This window comes from Purpureocillium takamizusanense, chromosome 9 (assembly GCF_022605165.1).
Source record: "Purpureocillium takamizusanense chromosome 9, complete sequence".
Lineage (NCBI taxonomy): Eukaryota > Fungi > Ascomycota > Sordariomycetes > Hypocreales > Ophiocordycipitaceae > Purpureocillium > Purpureocillium takamizusanense.
The window spans coordinates 1,254,804-1,269,778 of NC_063076.1; the positions used below are offsets into that span (position 1 = coordinate 1,254,804).

At 60.1% G+C, this 14,975-nt stretch overlaps 5 protein-coding genes across 7 annotated transcripts; 1 reads left to right on the forward strand and 4 right to left on the reverse strand.

Moving 5' to 3' along the window:
* Nucleotides 1-298: 298 nt before the first annotated feature.
* Nucleotides 299-958, reverse strand: JDV02_009222 (uncharacterized protein; the record flags this gene model as incomplete). The annotated part of the gene is made up of 1 exon (XM_047990871.1): nucleotides 299-958. One exon carries the CDS (start codon nucleotides 956-958, stop codon nucleotides 299-301), a length of 660 nt encoding a protein of 219 aa, XP_047846881.1.
* Nucleotides 959-1,255: 297 nt separating this feature from the next.
* JDV02_009223 (uncharacterized protein) lies at nucleotides 1,256-1,612 on the reverse strand (the record flags this gene model as incomplete). The annotated part of the gene is made up of 1 exon (XM_047990872.1): nucleotides 1,256-1,612. The coding sequence occupies one exon, from the start codon at nucleotides 1,610-1,612 to the stop codon at nucleotides 1,256-1,258; it is 357 nt and encodes a 118-aa protein (XP_047846882.1).
* A 985-nt stretch (nucleotides 1,613-2,597) lies between these two features.
* JDV02_009224 (Amidase) lies at nucleotides 2,598-5,242 on the forward strand. Of its 3 annotated transcripts, none has more exons than XM_047990873.1 (4): nucleotides 2,598-3,197; nucleotides 3,296-3,824; nucleotides 3,918-3,934; nucleotides 4,038-5,242. In XM_047990873.1, the coding sequence occupies exons 1-4, from the start codon at nucleotides 3,063-3,065 to the stop codon at nucleotides 5,091-5,093; spliced, it is 1,737 nt and encodes a 578-aa protein (XP_047846883.1). In that variant the 5' UTR covers nucleotides 2,598-3,062; the 3' UTR covers nucleotides 5,094-5,242. The 3 variants fall into 3 exon arrangements, with proteins under 3 accessions (XP_047846883.1, XP_047846885.1, XP_047846884.1); XM_047990875.1 differs by having other exon boundaries at nucleotides 2,598-2,976; nucleotides 3,095-3,824; XM_047990874.1 differs by having other exon boundaries at nucleotides 3,918-5,242.
* Nucleotides 5,163-6,817, reverse strand: JDV02_009225 (uncharacterized protein). Its single transcript, XM_047990876.1, has 5 exons — nucleotides 6,408-6,817; nucleotides 6,209-6,247; nucleotides 5,948-6,121; nucleotides 5,561-5,736; nucleotides 5,163-5,423 (listed from the first exon to the last, which is right to left on the reverse strand). Exons 1-5 carry the CDS (start codon nucleotides 6,487-6,489, stop codon nucleotides 5,265-5,267), a joined length of 630 nt encoding a protein of 209 aa, XP_047846886.1. The 5' UTR covers nucleotides 6,490-6,817; the 3' UTR covers nucleotides 5,163-5,264.
* A 1,907-nt stretch (nucleotides 6,818-8,724) lies between these two features.
* wc2 (white collar 2 type of transcription factor) lies at nucleotides 8,725-11,535 on the reverse strand. The gene is made up of 2 exons (XM_047990877.1): nucleotides 9,499-11,535; nucleotides 8,725-9,445 (listed from the first exon to the last, which is right to left on the reverse strand). Exons 1-2 carry the CDS (start codon nucleotides 10,781-10,783, stop codon nucleotides 9,294-9,296), a joined length of 1,437 nt encoding a protein of 478 aa, XP_047846887.1. The 5' UTR covers nucleotides 10,784-11,535; the 3' UTR covers nucleotides 8,725-9,293.
* Between the last annotated feature and the right edge of the window lie 3,440 nt (nucleotides 11,536-14,975).

Here is a 14,975-nt window from a genome sequence, read left to right on the forward strand (position 1 = left end):
AACTACCCCGTCTAATCATTCATTTCTCGAATGAATTCCGGAGCGCATCGTCGTACGCCCTCTTGTCCGCGAGCTTCTTCCGGACCATACCCTCCGCGCCCGAGCCCCAGAATGTCGATATGACTGCCGCAGTCTTGGTTGAGATGGACTTGGGTGGGCAAAAATGGTTTTGAAGTAACAAATACATGGCATTTACGGATGGCACGCAGTCCCAGAACCACACGCCTCTCGTCTCCCACATGTCGTGCATGGCTGTTGAGAGCGTGGTGCCGTGCCCCATCGTCTGCTCCTCCTCCTCCTACTCAAACATGCGCATAAACTCCCATCGCACCTCATCGAAGCGGCCCATTTCGTCGCCCTCGACATCGTCAATGGCACAGCCCGTCAGCCAGTACGGTGCCTCGAGCATCTCCAGAGGCAGGGCGCATGTGCACACAATGTCGATCAAGCCCGTCACGTTCCACTCGTCGTCGACCAGGAGGTTGCTCGCATGCAGGTCGGTGAGCTGCAGCACAAATGGCCCGTTACGCAGGTCTCGTCTGACGTGACGGTGGGACAGGACGCGGAGCAGGGCTGTCACTGCCATCTGGCCGCGGCCGTCGTTCTCGCTGTAGATGGCGTTTGGTTGGCTTAGAAAGCGATGGTCGTGGAAAGTGAGCATGTCGGACACGAACGCGTCTGTGCAGCTGTACGTTTCGTCCCTCACCATAGTACGGGGAGCGCCGTCATTCTCTAGAATCATGACGCTACAGGAGAGCGGCCTGTTTGTCAACGTGACTGTGCCATCGTCGTGGAACTGGAAGGATCGGATGCGCGCCTGTGGAACGCGTGCGAGGGAGAGCATGAGGCGCGAAATGCCTCGAAGGAGCCGTTCTCTCCGTGTTTGCTCTCCGCGAAACGCATCAAAGGTGTCTGATAGCATGCGGCCCGTTTCGAGGCTCAGGTATTCCAGCACCATGTAGGCCGAGCCCAGTTGGTGTGACGGCGGATTCGGAACATGGTGCGATGGCAGCGGGAGTCCAAAGGCCCGACAAAGGGTCCGCAGGATTCGTCGGACAATTCTGCCATAGAAGGGATCGTGTCTCGTGTGAGAGTAAACTGGACTTTGTCGGCAAAGCCCCTCGGTGAGTAGCAGCGCGAGAGGCTCTCTTACATGTCGACCGCCGAGAAACCCAAAGCCATGGAGATGGGGAGTGCGAATCTCGGGACAATGCTCCTCGAACCAGACATACGCGCCCACCTCGCAGCCCAATTTCTAATTCACGCTGCCGGAGTATCTGGCCTCAGCAAGCTTGTAGGGCATGGGGCCGCGCACGATGACTCTGCCAGACGAGGAGGCGTGACCGGGCCTGACGTCGACCAAGACGCAGACATTGAAGCTTCCGCGGATCCAGCGCTCGGGTGGGAGGACGATGCACGTATCTTGAATGCCTAGTGCCAGATGATGCTTGACGAGGCCGGCAATGGAGCGTCGTTGCTCCCACAGGTGTCGGTAGAGGGACTTGGTTGCGGGCCAGTAGGGGGCTAGGTGGTTGATGTTTTTTTTCTCCTCATCGAGAACCGACAAGAGGCTCATGAGGTCTCGGCCATCAATATCCAGCGCCGGCGGCATTGCGGTGGCTGAGAGAGGGTTGGCTCGACGCCGAGATAGGGGCCCCTTATAGTTGATGTCGCAGACCAGACTAGAAGCCTGCAGCCGGTCTCATCGTCATCTCGCCGACGACTACAACCCGGCGGCTAAGGGTTTAGGATCAAAGTCAGAGGCCATATCCGCGTTGCTGTCAGGTGCTCCACGCGTCTTGCTCGAGGTGGAAAGATGTTGGGAGCACCATCAACGCATCATGCCGCGGTGCATAGGCAGTACGTATGTTGGATGGAAGGCGGTTAGACGGCCGGACACTTCCCGGAAGAGCGTCGCGTGGCAGCAAATCCATCCCGTCCAAGTGTGGGTGGCCCCCCCTCGGCCCCTGTCGATCGAGGGGGCGGCCAGTTGGACTGAAGCGACATCACGTGCAAAACCCAGGTCCAGTTAGTAGTTAGTTAGTGTACCGCTGTCGACTCAGCGTCATCAGCGCGTTAGTACTTCCGCCCACCCTGCCGTCAGTCACTCATCAGCGACAACTGCCCGTCTAACGTGTCCCAAGTGTTGGCTACGGAGTACCAAAAGCAAAAAAAAAAGGACAACAGCCGGTAGGTAATAGTCTACCGTGCCAGTCCGTCATCAAAGCGAGGATGCCACACGGCCACGCGATGCCACGCCTGATTTACAACAGAAGCGACGGGGCTTGCTGGCCAGGCGTTGTTCAGTGGCACTTATTACAGGTCAGTCAGCCAGACAACCGGGGCATCGGGTCTCTTCCGAAAGTCTCGAGCCAGCTACTAGGTCGGCGCCACCTACTGTCGAACCCAGGCCGCTGGGCAACAGCTGAGCTGCTACTGCTGCAAGGCCTGAGGCGGCCTAGCTAAATAAGGTGCCTTAGTACGAAGTAGCCTGGTGTCCATACGAGCAGCCGCGCCCGCAGCCTGAATGCGAAAACGACGTAGTAACTCGGCACTATAACAACCCAAGGCCTGGCATATACCTCCACCATAACCGTAGCTCCCTTGGGCCTCACGTAAGACAGACACCACGGTCAGCTCCAATCTCACCAACACCATCCCATCTCATCCACACATTGACAATACCGTCCCGTCGCATCCGGCGCATCACGCATTGCTTGGTAGAGATAAAGAGCCGCCACACCCTCGGACCACGAAACCTGCTTGCTGCCTCTGAATCCTTCCGGCGCCCCTCGACACCCCATCATCTCATCCCGTCCCCCCCGTGTCACGTTGGCTCTCCCCCTTCGCCATGCAGCCTCCGGCCGACTTCGCCCACTACCCGAACCCCATCGAGGGTCCCGAGACGGGCTACAATCCCAAGCCCGGCTCCAACCCGGTGCTCCGGGGTCTGCCTCTGGCCGGCGCCGCCGCCCTGTACGCTTCGCCCGCCGGCTGCCGGAACCCCCCCCCCTTGCTTCGTCTCTCGCGCGTTACCGATGTTGTGAAAGACAGACAGACCCATGGTCGTCGCTGACGCAAACATGTGCAAAAGCATCACGAGATCCGACTGGGTTGCCCGCTACTTCTGGAACAATGCCGGCTTCGGCACCATCAAGGACATGCCCGAGCTCGATGACATGCCCTACACGTTCCATGTGCGTCGTCCACCCAGCATCGCAGTCATCATCATCACTGCTCCTCCATTCCAAGCTCCATCCTTGCTGACCGCGGAAAACCCCCTCACCGCGTCCAGCCCGTCGTGACGCCGCTGGGCAAGACGGGGCCCATGCTCGAGTTCGGCCCCGAGCTGGTCACGCCTCGGGCCTCTTCCGCCTCCTCCTCCTCCTCCTCCGGCTCCAAGGGACGCTACTACACGGCCGCCGACTACCACGCGCTCTACAAGTCGGGCGCCGCCACGCCCCTGCAGGTCGCCCAGGCGCTGCTGCCCCTGACGCTGCCGAGCAAGGACGCCGACGCCCCCCGCGGGCGCTACGAGGACGCCTGGGCCGACGCGCACGGCAACGAGGGGCTCGCCCTCGAGGCCGCCCGCGCCTCGACGGAGCGCTGGAAGGCCGGCAAGCCGCTCGGCGTCCTCGATGGCGTGCCCGTGGGCGTCAAGGACGACGTCGCCGTCGCCGGCTACCGGAACCACTACGGCCTCAAGTACAACCCGGACGTGCCCTGGTTCAAGGTCCATGACGAGTCTGCGTGGCCCGTCAAGACCCTGCAAGAGGCTGGCGCCATCGTCCTCGGCAAGCTGCGCATGCACGAGATGGGGTCAGGTGAGTGATCGCTCCTGTTGTTACTGCTTTCGAGTCGGACTCGGGCGGGTGCGTATACATGCAATACTGACTGAGCTCACTTCGTCATGTTAGACACCAACGGGCTCAACGTACGGCAACCCCCTCCCAGGTTTCCCCCCGTTCCCACCATCACATCATGTACTCCCACATAGTGGCATGGCAGCCGAGACTGACAGGACTCCTTCTCCCCAGGTCGCCCAGGGCACGCCGACCAACCACCTCAACAACGCCTACTACCCCGGCGGCTCCTCGTCGGGCCCCGCGTCGGCCGTGTCGGCGGGCCTCATCCCCATCGCCGTGGGCACCGACGCGGGCGGCAGCGTGCGCATCCCGGCCACCTTCAACGGCATCTACGGGCTCAAGACGAGCCAGCACCGGACCGTCTTCATGAACCATACCATGTGCATCACCGGACCCATCGCCGCCACCGTCGCCGACCTGACCATCGCCTACCGCGTCATGTCGCAGCCCAACCCCGACTGCGCCACGCAGGGCCGCTTCGCGCTATCGCTACCGCCCGCCCCCTCGGCCAAGAAGACCATGGGCGTGTACCGCGACTGGTGGCGGCACGCCGACCCGCGCGTCGCCGCCGCCTGCGACGCCGCCGTCGACTGGCTCGCCGCCGAGCGCGGCTACGAGGTCATCGACATCTCCATCCCCTACCTCGTCGAGGCGCAGCTCGCCCACGGCACCATCTGCATCGCCGAGATGGCCGAGCACCTGCGGCGCCGCGCCGGGGGCGACCCGGCCAACTGGCTGTCGCTCGTCGGCCCCGCCAACCGCATCACCCTGTCGGTGGCGCGCCAGACGCCCGCAGGCGACTACCTCAAGTACAACGCGCTGCGCACGCTGCTGATGCGGCACCTGGCCTTCCTCTTCCAGAAGCACCCGGGCCTGCTCATCGTGACGCCCGTGACGCCGCTCGTCGGGTGGCCGCGCGTCCCCGGGGACGAGAGCCGCGGGCTCAACGACGCCAACACGACGCTGCGCAGCATGATGTACATCTTCCTCGCCAACATGACGGGCACGCCGTCCCTGTCCGCGCCCGTCGGCTACGTCGAGCCAGACCAGGGCGAGGGCAAGCTGTCCGTGGGCCTGCTGGCCACGGGCGAATGGGGCAGCGAGGAGCAGCTGCTGAGCTGGGCCGCCGAGACCGAGGAGTACCTGCACGACGTGTACGAGGGAGGGCGCCGGAAGCCCGACGCGTGGCTGGACGCCATCAATGTGGCCAAGGCAAGCAAGGACTAGACGCGCTTTTGGGGGGACAGGCGGCGGGCGGCTTAGACGCCGCTCAGGTTCGGGACTGTGTATATCAAGCGGCCGGGCCAAGGTATCTGTTTCCATGTTTCTCTGGCTGTTTAGTAACTTAGTATTTACCTTTGAGCAGCCCGCGTCCGCAAGAGACTCTTGTCCGCTCCACTACTTGATAAACTTGGATGCCATGCCCAGCAGCCCCCCCTGCTGCTGGCCCTGGTTCTTGAAGTACAGCTTCATGGCCATCTCACCCGCCTTTTGGATCGTCGACTCCTTGCTAGCACCGTCGGCGACCTGGCCGTTGGCATTCTTTTGGTCAAAGAGCTGTGTGCGCGCGTTTCGTCAACTCTTGAGCTCTCCGTTCCTTCGTCTCCTTGGAAGTGGGAAAAAGTGAAGGAGTAAAGGTAAAGGGAAAGGGAGGGGGGGGGGAGGAGGGGTTCAGAGGGCTGGGGTGTGTGTACCTTGCTGGCCTCGGACATGGCCATGCCCAGGAACGCGCCCTGGCTCTGCTTGCCACCGCCCTGGCCGCCCTGTTGGAACATCTTGAAGGCGTTGTAGGCGGCGGCGGTGCCGAGACTCTTCTCGTCGCCGCGGGACGGGCCGTTGCCGTAGTGCTCCTCGTGCTTGCGGGCGGCGTCTGTGAGACATTTTGTGTTCAGCCTAGGGAATGCAGAGCAACGGGCATGCATTTCTTCAACGGAGAAGGGGGCGTGGGGGTAAGAAAGGGGAAGAGGGCATGTGCGGTTTCGAGGCGAGACAGCAGGAACCCCGAGTCAAACACATCGCGATGCCAGACAACCAAGCTCAGACAGCCGTGTGTGACCGTCCTCCTTCGTATGTGCACGTACCCTCCTCGTCAATGTCCTCGTTGGCAAGCTGTCCCTTGCGCTGGCCGATGGCGCTTAGGACCTGGGAGAAGAGCTCGCTGCTGCCCGAGGAGCCGGCGCGGCTGGCGGCCTCGTGCTGCGCCGTCTTGAGCTCGTCGTCGTCATCGTCGTCGAAGCGCCGACCGCCTTGAGACTCTGTGTCGCCCGCCCTCGAGGATCAGCATATTTTCTCCCGGAGGGCAATGGAGCAGACAGGCGAGGAGGGGCTGTTCCATCACTTACGGTGGCCCGACGACTGTTGCTGCTGGCTGTGTTGTCCTGCTGGCCCGAGTGGCGTGTCAGCGAGACGGATCATCGTGTGTAGCTGGTATGGATGAGGGCTCCCTCCTCATCAATGCATGGAGGGGTCGGTCGTCGGGCGCCTCGCTATACGTCTGGTAACAAGAAGCGAAAGCTAGGCACCGCCCCCAGTAAGTCGCACCTTGGCCCTGGTTCTGGTTCTGGTTCTGGTTCTGCATCTGCGTCTCCAGAAAGTCCTTTCCGGCGCTAAAGAGCTTGTCCATGATGATTTGTTTTTGTAGGCTATCGCCGTGCGAAGAAATGAGTGTACAACTTTTTTTTTATGAGGATTTTGACGTCTGATCGGGCAGGGAGGAGGGGAAGGAGTAATCTTTGGCGGCGAACAACGCCGACAACAACCACAATTAACGGGAACAAGGCGGGGGGGGGAGGAGGGGCCGATACAGATGTCCTTCGTACCTGGGTAAAGATAGATGGGGATGCCCAATTCAAGTACCTACGCACGTACGTACTCTGTAAAAAGTACTTTATGCCATTGTACATACATACTATCGGTCAGGCACCGGGTTCCATCCAGCTGGGTTGGCCCGGATCTTCGGCGCTGGGACTTGGCACCTTCATTCACCTTCAACTGAGATGAATGACCCCTCATCATCCGAGCTCAGGCCCCAATCGACGCGGGAGCGGCGCTCGGGGGACCACCGTCGTGACGCGCCATGTGCGGGGCAGCAGCTCCATTACAGGCGCCGAGGGGTCGCTTCCACCTTGGCTTGACGCCTGGCACAGCTGAAGCTCCTCCAGGGTTCCCCCCTCCTTCAATCTTGATTATTTTACCGTCACACTAACTTGATACATTGTAGAGATAGAGACTACGTATATGAGATGTCATCATACGAGCTGGTCGTAGCAATTCTTTCAGGTCTAGCCATCGGTGTGAATTCACTTTTACAATGGCTTCTCCCCCTCGCTTCCCTTCATCTTGTTGCATAAAGTAGAGCTCGACATGTGATGGCATCAAGGAGCATTCCCTAGTAGGGAGCCCACTCCACATGTTCCCTTGGACAAGGTTCGGCCGTGCATTACCCATTGCAAAGCATTAGTACCTAGTGTACACATGTACAAAAGGCATATGCCACAAAGCCCCTCATATGAGGCGGACAACAATCCGGACCGCGACCGATGCAAGCCCTCAGAACCTTCGCCCATGGAGGCAACATGGCCTCTGCGGTCGGAGCAGATAAACAAGAATAAAGTCAGGCAACCCTCTCGTCCAGCTCCCGCCGGGATGGTCTCAATGTGCAAATACCTACCTAATGTTGCTACCAGACCAGACCAGCGACTGCCAAGCTCCTAATATACGCTACGTATACTGTACCATGTGTGAACACACTCGCTGATCAAACAGGCTCTCTCCCCAAGAACGAATATATTATTAGTCCCGTCTCTCCCAAACCCCCCTGTTGGCTAGACGTCGAGCTGAGCTCATAACCCAGCCAGCCAGCCCTTTGTCTCGACGACAAACGGTCAGGGGAAGGGGTCTCTTCGCTCCGCGTCCAGTCGCTCGCCGGCCCGGAAGCTGGACCGACGAGCCCCCCGTGTCCCCCGCTGCTACCCTGCCCCGCGGGTGGCCGTCGATCAGAGCCGTTGATGCGGCATGTTTCCAAGACACATGGACCAGGTACGCTAACCCCCTGCATTCTACGTATCCCTGACAAACCCACGAGAGGTACTATTGAGTTAGTAGGTAGAGTCCACATAGAACGGCGCGAGGTCATCACCGCCTGTTGCGATTTCCTTTCTCGGTCCGCCCTTTCTGCCTACGCCCATGTATCGCCGTATCCATAACAGCATTTGACAGCAAGCGGCTTCGACGCCAGGTCGCTCTCTTCCACTGCAGCCACATATAATGGTTTTCAAACACATTCTCAGGGCTATTACGTTATAACCCGCATTGCGTCTTCTATATCACCATCATCAAGGGACCCGGCCACAGACACCAACGACCAACCCCCCCTCACGAGCCGCCCACGCACATCCGCCAACACCACAGACGGGCAGCCACGACGGCCTGGCGACGCACGCGGGCGGCATCTTCCCGCCCCCCTGCCCAAAAAGGAAAAAAAAAACACAAGAAGAAGCAAAAAGGCGCGACGCCTGCAGCTCTCCCTGCACCATTGTACTGTGTGTCAAGTACGAAGTAGACCCTCCCCCCCCCCCTCTCCTTCCCTGCTCGACGCGCGCCAGGTTAGATGCAGCGTCAGAGCTGAGTCAGACGACATCAACCGGGTGCTCGTCTTCGGGCTACTGTATTACTACAGACGACTTGACGGGGATGGGCGCGTCAGAGGCCGAGGTACACATTGCCAGGCAGGAAGGGAGCTGAGTGAAAAGCTGGCTCGCCACACCAGTCACCAGTCACCACGGTTATCACGCATCCTGTAGTTCGGGGTACCCCTGTCTACAGGTACGCACCTGGCATTGAGTCGTCTCTCCCCATACGCTCCCTCTGGACAAACCGGTGAGCCTCAGCCTGCCATCCCGACAAACATAGGAGTCTTGCACTGTGTTGAATCGAGGATTGGCAGGGCTACTCACTCAAGCCCCCCTCGCAGGTCACGCCGCCGACCATCTCAAGACTCTCGTCGTTCGAGGAGTCAATGGCATGCAGAGCTCAAGAACCGTAAGATTAGATCCAGAGATGTTCGACACTAGAGAAATCGTCCAGTCTACATCATATTAGTCCTGCCCTGCTCATCTGCCAACGCTTGGTATCATGCCTTCGCTCCCCATCTGTCGTACAGCTTGCCAAACAGCCAGCATCAAAACTAGCCCAAAATGCCAGCTAGATCAGTGACAAAATCCTGTCATTGCCCCCCAAAAGGCCGTTGATTGCTTTCTCGCTCCGTTGTGGTCGTGTTCGTTTATTTTGGTGCGCCGTCGGTCGTGTTCGTGTATACAATGTAAGCCCTCAAAATCCACACAGCGCCTGCGCCTCCGGCGTCGTCCGAGGAGGAAAATGCGCCGTGTCATATTATCGTACTGGTACAGCGCCGCGCAGAGGTCGCCCTCAGCCCACGGCGTGGTCGGCCATCTGGGCCGGCTGAGACGCGTTGACGGAGTTTCTCTTCTTCTCCTTCTTGGCCCAGCGCAGCCCGCAGGCGTTGCACAGCGTCTTCGGCCCGCTAGGTCCCTTTCTCCATTCGGGAGAATCCAGGGTTCCTGGGTTGAATGATTAGTTTCGAGCTGGGGTGCACATGGAACGGTAGACCTACCGCAGTCGGTGCAGACGTATTCCTCCGTCGTCTTCAGCTTCTTCTTCTTCTCGCCAGGCCGGGAATCCCGGTCAACAGGAATCGCGATGCCTGCGTCGCCCTTGATCAAGGTCGGGCTCGCATTGCCTGTCGTGATCCCCCGGCTGCGCTCTCCCTCTTGGTACCGCAGCCCGGTCAACATCTCGATGGTGTCTGCGTGGGACGACCCCTCGTACCGCGCCATCTTATCCCGCAGCGAGTCTGGGCGGCTGCCTGCAGAAGCACCCTCGAGGTTTTCTCTGGTCAGGGCAGCGTTGAGGGCGTTGCGGTCCGATTGACTCATTGCATCGCTAGTGCTGGCCCGATAGAAAGGCGTCACAGACGACGCGGCCGTGTCCTCGGACGGCGTAATGTCCGAACGGCCCTCTTGGCTCTGCATCCATTGCCGCTGCGCCTCGTCGGCATCGGCCTCCTCCTCTCTGCGCAGCTCGGCGATGCGCCTCCGTAAGCGCTCGTTCTCGATCTTGTGTTCCAGAAACGAGTCCAGCAAGCCTGCATTCTTGGTTGGGTACGGCCGGGCCATCATGAAGACGGCCTGGCAAAAGGGCGATTGATTGTTGGGGTTGGGCGCGAACTTGGCGCTGGCGATGTGGGCGTGGCCCACGGCCTCAAAAATGGCGTATGTGCCATCCTTTTTCTTGAAGCGGTAGAACATGCGCAGAGGGTTGCCAGAAGCAATTGACTCGTTGAGTTCCGAGACAAAGATGCCCTGGTCGTCCGGATGGATGAGGTCCTTGAGAAAGACCTCGGACACCTCCTCGGGCTGGTAGCCGGCGACGCTCAAGACGCTGGGCGATGCGTACTTGACGCGGCCATTGGCGTCAAGAATGTGCAGGAAGTCCTTGAGCTCCTCGACCACCTTGGCGGGCCAATTCCTGCGTTTGGTGAACTCGGTCACGGTGTTGCCGCTGGAGAGGCTCATCTGAGCAAAGGAGCCAGGGGGCAGGGGCCCAGCGCCGGGGACATTGTTGGCGGCCGGATTGAACTGATTCTCAGCCCGTGCTATCGACTCGTCGGTGGCGCCTTGGTGCGCGGGCTCTGAATTGGGACCAAAGTCGGCGGGCCCGGCGTCGTCGCCCGTGTCGAGCATCTGTACGTCGTCGAAGGTGCCCAGCATGTTGCCCTCGAAAAAGCTCGCGAATTCGTTGCTGGCCTGTGACCCGAGGTCGAGGTTGGGGAAGCCGAAGTAGCTTGGGTTGTCGGCGCCGTTGGCAGCGCCCTGGGGCGGGGGTTGGGTTTGGGACATGGCGGGTGGTCGATCGGGAGGAGTATTATTGCATTAGGCGGAGTGGGAGAAGAGCCCCCTTTGGTATTGTCCTCACCACTGGCTCACCTGGCCAGGTCAACGGCGATGGCAGCAGTAGTGCTAGCAGCAGCAGCAGCAGCAGCAGCAGCAGTGAGCGGCCAGGCGCCTCACTCAACAAAGCAGCCGACCCGGTGCACCACACACGCCTCGGCGATCGCTGCTGCTCGGTGGCCCTGCTCACACGTGCAGCAGCAGCAGCAGCAGCAGCAGAAACAACAGCAACAGCAATAGCAGCAGAAACAGCGAGTGGCGCCCGGAAGGTGGTGGGTCGCAACGCCTGTTCTGGACCGTGGTGATAGCGGCGGCGGCTGAGCTGGGGTGGGATGCGAGGAGGGGGAGGGGGAGAAGAGCAGACGACGACAACGACGTCGGCAATGAGGGGGATGGCGACGGTCGAGGAAACGCGAGTGTAGGAGGCAAAAGTCAACGACTGACAACACCAGACAGGTGGTGACAGACGGGAGGGATCAGCAGAGGGAACGGACGCCCGGCGTGGAAAAGGACGAAAGGAAATGGAGAGACGCTAGGAACGGACGGATTGGTCGTAAGTAGTAGTAGTAGTAGTGGTAGTCGTAACAGCAGCAGCAGCAGAGGCGGAGTAGCAGCAGTAACTGTGTAGCAGGTGGTGGGAACAGAGCGTGCAGGGCGTGATTGATAGGCGGGATGGCGGGCAGGCCAAGGTTATTATTTACAAAGAGTCAGGCTACCACTTCTCAGTGCTGCTGAGAAGTCTTGCCTTTCCTTCCATAAGGTACCAAGGTACTGTCCTTCTGGGTACAGACTCATTTTGTGCCAGACAGAAACAGAGAGGGAGGAGGAGGAGGAGGGAGGCATCCATGGCTTGGTCCGTCGTCTGCCGTGCGTGCGTGTGGCCTGGCATTGGCATTGGCCTGGCCAGCACAGGCATGGCATTGGTTTGGCATGGCATGGGCATGGCAGAACCAGCACCCCCCTCAACATGGGCAACCTGGAAGTCTCGTCCATCCATCCATCCATCCAAGCCATCCACACATCCCATCCACCTATCTGCCTGCCTTATTATCCACCCACCCATCCACCCACTCATCCACCCATCCGTCGCCACCGGCGCGCCGCGTCAACAGCCTGCTCGCCAGCCAGCCATCCCGCCCGCCCGCCCGCCCGCTCAGCAAGCGTCTCCAAGGCGGCGGCTGGGCTTATTGTCCCGCACTGGAACTGGTCTCGACGGCCACGGCCACCGTGACAGGCTGGCGGACCAAAAGCTCCTGCAGAAAAGCGGGTAGGCGGGCGGCGCCAGCAAATGGACCTAGTCTGCGCTTTACATCTTTTTCCCTCTTGAGCGTGCATGCCTGCCAGCGAGACTTATGAGTTACTGCGTCCTTACTAACGTTACAGTCGGCCTAGGTTTTGCCTTGGGTTCGGCTTTCCATCCCATGCCGCTCGTTCCCTCCCCCGTCTTCCAACGCCTGCCTTGTGGCTCATGGCACCCCGTACGAAATAACCGACTTAGTTTAAGCGGGCGTCTGCGGAGAGCATCCCCTCCCTGCCCTCCCCGAGGCTTCCATCCAGCCATCGGACCCGACCTGGCCAGGTGGCATGGGTGGCTGCCACCTGCAGCCGCCGCCAAAGGCAATTCCATCCAGTTGCACCTCGCAGTTGTTGCCGCGCAAACAGCTCGGGGGTGACAGCTCCTGCGCTGTCAGCGCGTCAACATGACCTGTCAGCACAAGACCACTCCAAGCCTGGGGGGCTCGTTAGGTGCCGCCGGGGCACCTGGGGGGGGGTTCCCGCGGGTGGCGGGGGGGGAACGGGGCGGTGCCTAGCAGGTGGCGGCTGGTGGCTGTCTGTTCCTAAAGTACGCCCACTGGGGTGGCGTCCACTACCATGCGCATCCATTTACCCCAGCATCCATCCCAGGACCTTGGGAGGAGTAGGATGCTGATTGTGCCGCCGAAGCTGCTGGGACCGCTACGGGGCACCTGCCTTGCCTGCCAACAAAGGTACCTTAGTACCTACTGTACGAAGTAGGTACCACTCGTGGTCCGCAGTTGGGGAGGAGTCGTCAACTGGCGGGGCGGCGCCTACGACGGCAGCCGAGCACCAGATCAAAGGCATGTCGCTGTGCCCAGTGGCGGCGGGCGGACGGCAGCGTCGGCGACATGTGTCGTCTCAAGGTTCTTTTCCTTTTCTTCGCCCGTCTGGGGCGCTCACCTCATTTGCGCGCCCGTCGTTGCCGTCGCCAGGTACCTGCTAACCCTTGGCCGTCTCGCCCGCCAGTGGGCTCGACCATACCTAGTATACTTCTACTAAGTTACTTAACTGCTACTAAGGTAGTTCATTACCCGCCGCGACCCTGCAGCGCCCCAGGTAGGCCTAGAGTGACTCTGAGACGGCCGTCGCCCTGTCCTGCCTTGGTGCACCGGGCGCCAGTAACTGCTGACCACCCAGGGGCGATTGACGCCTAAATTCCCGATGCGGCCAACATGGGGAAACGAGAAAACCCCATGTTGCCCAACCAGGGGTTGGTCGAGGAAAAGCCCCTCACCTCACAAACCAGCCTGGGGTGAGCGCGGCATGGATTGCAAGCCCCAGCCTCCAAGCCCTGCCCTGACTTGTGGCGCACCAAACCTCCGAGCGCGCGGCGCCCCGCCCCCGCCCGCTGTGTTGCCGCTTGTCGACGACGCCCAGCGCCCACCAACAACAACTTTCCTCACCACACTTCGACAGTCGCACGGCCCCTCGACAGATCGATCAAGGACGGCAACGCTGCCGCTCTGCGACTGGACGTTTGCTACCAAGTAAAACGAGCATGCCCTGACAAACTCTGACCAATACCACCTAGGTAGGGATCACGGCTTGCAGGTCCTCGACTTGTTTCCGGCATCGTCTTGGCGTCTCTTATAGATAGATGACCCGGCGACTCAGCATCTTAAACTGAACCACCTTCACCTCTCGTGGCGACAAGCAGAATCCAAGACGAGGTCGTCACTAAATCCGTACCACCACATCCGCCAGATACCGCTAGCAGCGTCTGCCGTTCCGACTCCTTGGGTATCCACGTGCCCGATCCTCCTCCTTGCGGTCTAGACCCCGGGGGAGCCTCTTTCTCCACGGTCACGGAACACTGCATGCGCTTGCACTTTGACGGGTCAATCATCTGATTACTTATTCGTCGCACATGAAGCTGCAGTCTGTCGCGCGACGTGTGTGGCTTCAGGCACGGCCGGAACTCCCGGAGGCGCGTGCCGAGGACCGGAGCTTGCCGCCGCCCGTGCGTCTTCCATCTACCTAAGGTAGTTATCTGGCTGGCCGTTGTTTACGACTGCAGTACCAAGTAACACAGCCACGCACTCCAACGACACTCGATGGAGTCTTGGCTACCTACCTACTCTTCCCGACCCGCATCAAGTGTTTTCGTACCCACGCACGGCGCGACTCCGGCGCATTATAGCTGTACCTTTTGAGTCTATTTGGTCGTGGCGTATCGCAGCCCGCGATACGAGGCGGGATAGCCTCGATACTTGAGCCCACGCGCGCTCGAATAACCGACACGGCGAGGCCTTTATCCTCTGCCAAAACCGAGTCCTTGACCAGCTAAGATCGTGAACCGGACTTGTTCCCACCCAAAATCACAGCGTGCCATCCACGACCATACATATCACCACTTGCATGTCGACAGTCCTGGCCAGCACGCCTTGTGGGGCGTGATTTGTCTCTCCACAACAAACAACTGTGATGCTTGGCTATCCGTACTGTGCATCTCTGGCGATACAGGCCCACGACTGTACGTACATGACCTGTCACTTGGGCATTCGCTTGCAGTTGTCCAGCACGCACAAACGGAGCACTGGGTGAGTGGATGGCGAGCAAAGACGTTCCGAGGTCTCGTACAGTACTTCGTACCTTCGCTCGGTTTTCTTCAACGCCACGTAGTAGTGCGTGGTCCATTGCGGCCTTCCGCACCTCAACCCAGACACACTCGCGGGTCCAACAGATCATATCTCAACCACGCTTCGACGGCTTTCTAGACTGCGTGATGCTGGAGTGCAGGCTTTCCAAAGTCGGAGAAGTGAGTGACGGCTCACATGGTCTTCAAGCCCCGGCACCTTGGGCGTGCTTGACCGCCGAGACAAGGCCACTTAAAGACGAATCC

Excerpts from the sequence above, each read along its gene's own strand:
- JDV02_009224 (XM_047990873.1), top strand. The coding sequence starts at position 3,063 with ATGGTCGTCGCTGACGCAAACATGTGCAAAAGCATCACGAGATCCGAC. Across the intron at positions 3,198-3,295 it reads ACATGCCCTACACGTTCCAT|CCCGTCGTGACGCCGCTGGG; the intron begins GTGCGTCGTCCA and ends CACCGCGTCCAG.
- JDV02_009225 (XM_047990876.1), bottom strand. The coding sequence starts at position 6,489 with ATGGACAAGCTCTTTAGCGCCGGAAAGGACTTTCTGGAGACGCAGATG. Across the intron at positions 6,248-6,407 it reads GAACCAGAACCAGGGCCAAG|CAGGACAACACAGCCAGCAG; the intron begins GTGCGACTTACT and ends CACTCGGGCCAG. Across the intron at positions 6,122-6,208 it reads GCAACAGTCGTCGGGCCACC|AGTCTCAAGGCGGTCGGCGC; the intron begins GTAAGTGATGGA and ends CGGGCGACACAG.
- wc2 (XM_047990877.1), bottom strand. The coding sequence starts at position 10,783 with ATGTCCCAAACCCAACCCCCGCCCCAGGGCGCTGCCAACGGCGCCGAC. Across the intron at positions 9,446-9,498 it reads ATACGTCTGCACCGACTGCG|GAACCCTGGATTCTCCCGAA; the intron begins GTAGGTCTACCG and ends CATTCAACCCAG.